This window comes from Grampus griseus (assembly GCF_964374135.1).
Source record: "Grampus griseus genome assembly, chromosome: Y".
NCBI classification, from domain to species: Eukaryota; Metazoa; Chordata; class Mammalia; order Artiodactyla; family Delphinidae; genus Grampus; species Grampus griseus.
The window spans coordinates 13,688,737-13,690,661 of NC_139016.1; the positions used below are offsets into that span (position 1 = coordinate 13,688,737).

The window sequence follows — 1,925 nt, forward strand, 5'->3', positions numbered from 1 at the left end:
TCAGGTTGGATCGAGGCCTTCCCAACGGCCCGAGAAATGGCAGATATGGTCACCACCATCCTTCTCCAACATATCATCCCCCGATTTGGCCTGCGGATCTCCATCCAGTCGGACAACGGACCCACCTTCGTCTCTCAGGTGGTTCAGCAGGTATCCGAGGCTCTTCAGATCACCTGGAGACTCCACGTCCATGACCCCAAGTCATCCAGTAAGGCTGAGCATGCCAACAGAATCTTGAAAGACCACCTCACCAAGCTCTCCCTTGAGGTCTGTATCTCATGGCCCGATCTGCTCCCTCTTGCCCTCACCCGAATCCGAGCCTCACCTCGGACCCCTACTGGTCTCAGTCCATTCGAACTGCTCTATGGCTGCCCTTTTCTCCTCCATAACCTACCAACCCCAAACCCACCCCTAGCTTCCTACCTCCCCACCTGTCTCTGCTTCACCACCTTCTCCGTGAACATGCTGACCACAACCTGCTGACGGTCACTGCCTCTGAAACTTCCTCTCTCCCTCTACAACCCAGCGATAGCGTCCTCCTCAAAGAATTACACCCCCAATCTCTCAAGCCATGGGGGACAGGCCCCCATACGGTGACCAATCCCATGACAGCTAAACTCTTGGGACACCCCTCCTGGTACCATGTCTCCCGCCTTAAAATGGCCCCAACTCCAGAGGCTTGGATGGCCCTACTGCTGGGTCCCACGAGACTACAGCTTGTCCGTCACCCTGTCTCTCCTCCTGCTGCTCCTCCTGCCACCCAGGACTCACCAGATGTCCCTATGGCGCTTCCAGGTCCACGGGACATGGCAAGCTAAAGGTCAGACCCACGCAAGAGTCCTGGGCACGGGAGACTGCCAACGAGATGGGTGCCAGGCCCTGGTGACAGTCCAGATCCCCATCTCTAACATTGAAGGTGTTCCCCTGGGTTGGTCCACCCCCACTGTCTGCTTCACTTACGATCAGACAAGAGACTACTGTCAATGGTGGGGTGAGACCTACGGGGGGTGCCCCTATCACTCATGTAACATCCATGTGGCAAAACTAGATACCAGGAGCTCGCTCCGAAAATCCCACCTGCTCACCGCAAATGGCAACGGTCAATTATTCATCAACATCAAAGATCCCTGGGACACCAGATGGGTAAAAGGGGTACAAGGAAAAATCTACCAGTGGGCAACTGATGCCTACCACCGTGGGCTCTATCAGGGTCTTCCGCTCATATGTCAGAGTGATCCCTGAAAGTATCCAGCACTTGAGCAAACAGGCCACCATGGTCCAGGAGACGGAACAGGCCCTAGAACGCCAACTACCCCACCCTGAGCACAAGACGGACCCTTTTCCTTGGTTGGCCCTCATCCGCCAAGGGGTGCAAATGCTTAATCACACCAGAATAGGCAACATCTCTGACTGCTTTCTATGTGCCTCACTTGCCCGACCACCATTCACTGCTGTCCTACTCGATCAGCCCTTCACCTCTACCCTCCCTAGTTTCTCCCAGAACTTATCTTTTCCCCCATTAAGAGTCCCCATATTCCTTGATTTAGGAAAAAAGAACCTCACAATTTGCTATGGCAGCCGCCCAAACTTAACTGATGATGCACTCCCTTGCAATTCATCCCTCCCTGTAACTACGCCAATGGGGGCCCCACCAGGCTTGTTCTTTTGGTGTAATGGCTCCCTTACAAAAGAGGTCAACTCTTCCTCCCCCTTCCCACGTATCCCCGTCACCCTTGTTCCACAACTCACATTATATGGCCAAGCCGAATTTCTCTCACTTACCACACAAATTTTTGGCTGACAAAAAAGGGCCATCTTTCTCCCTATGGTCACAGGCATTTCCCTCGCCTCCTCTCTCGTCGCTGCGGGCATCGGGGGAGGAGCCCTAACACACAGTGTCTCAACATCCCGCGACCTAGAAAAGA

The 1,925-nt window shown here is 54.1% G+C and overlaps 1 protein-coding gene across 1 annotated transcript; it reads left to right on the plus strand.

The window, feature by feature from the left end:
- Window positions 1-642: 642 nt before the first annotated feature.
- LOC309817695 (putative endogenous retrovirus group FC1 Env polyprotein) lies at window positions 643-1,242 on the plus strand (the record flags this gene model as incomplete). The annotated part of the gene is made up of 1 exon (XM_082646961.1): window positions 643-1,242. The coding sequence occupies one exon, from the start codon at window positions 643-645 to the stop codon at window positions 1,240-1,242; it is 600 nt and encodes a 199-aa protein (XP_082503087.1).
- Between the last annotated feature and the right edge of the window lie 683 nt (window positions 1,243-1,925).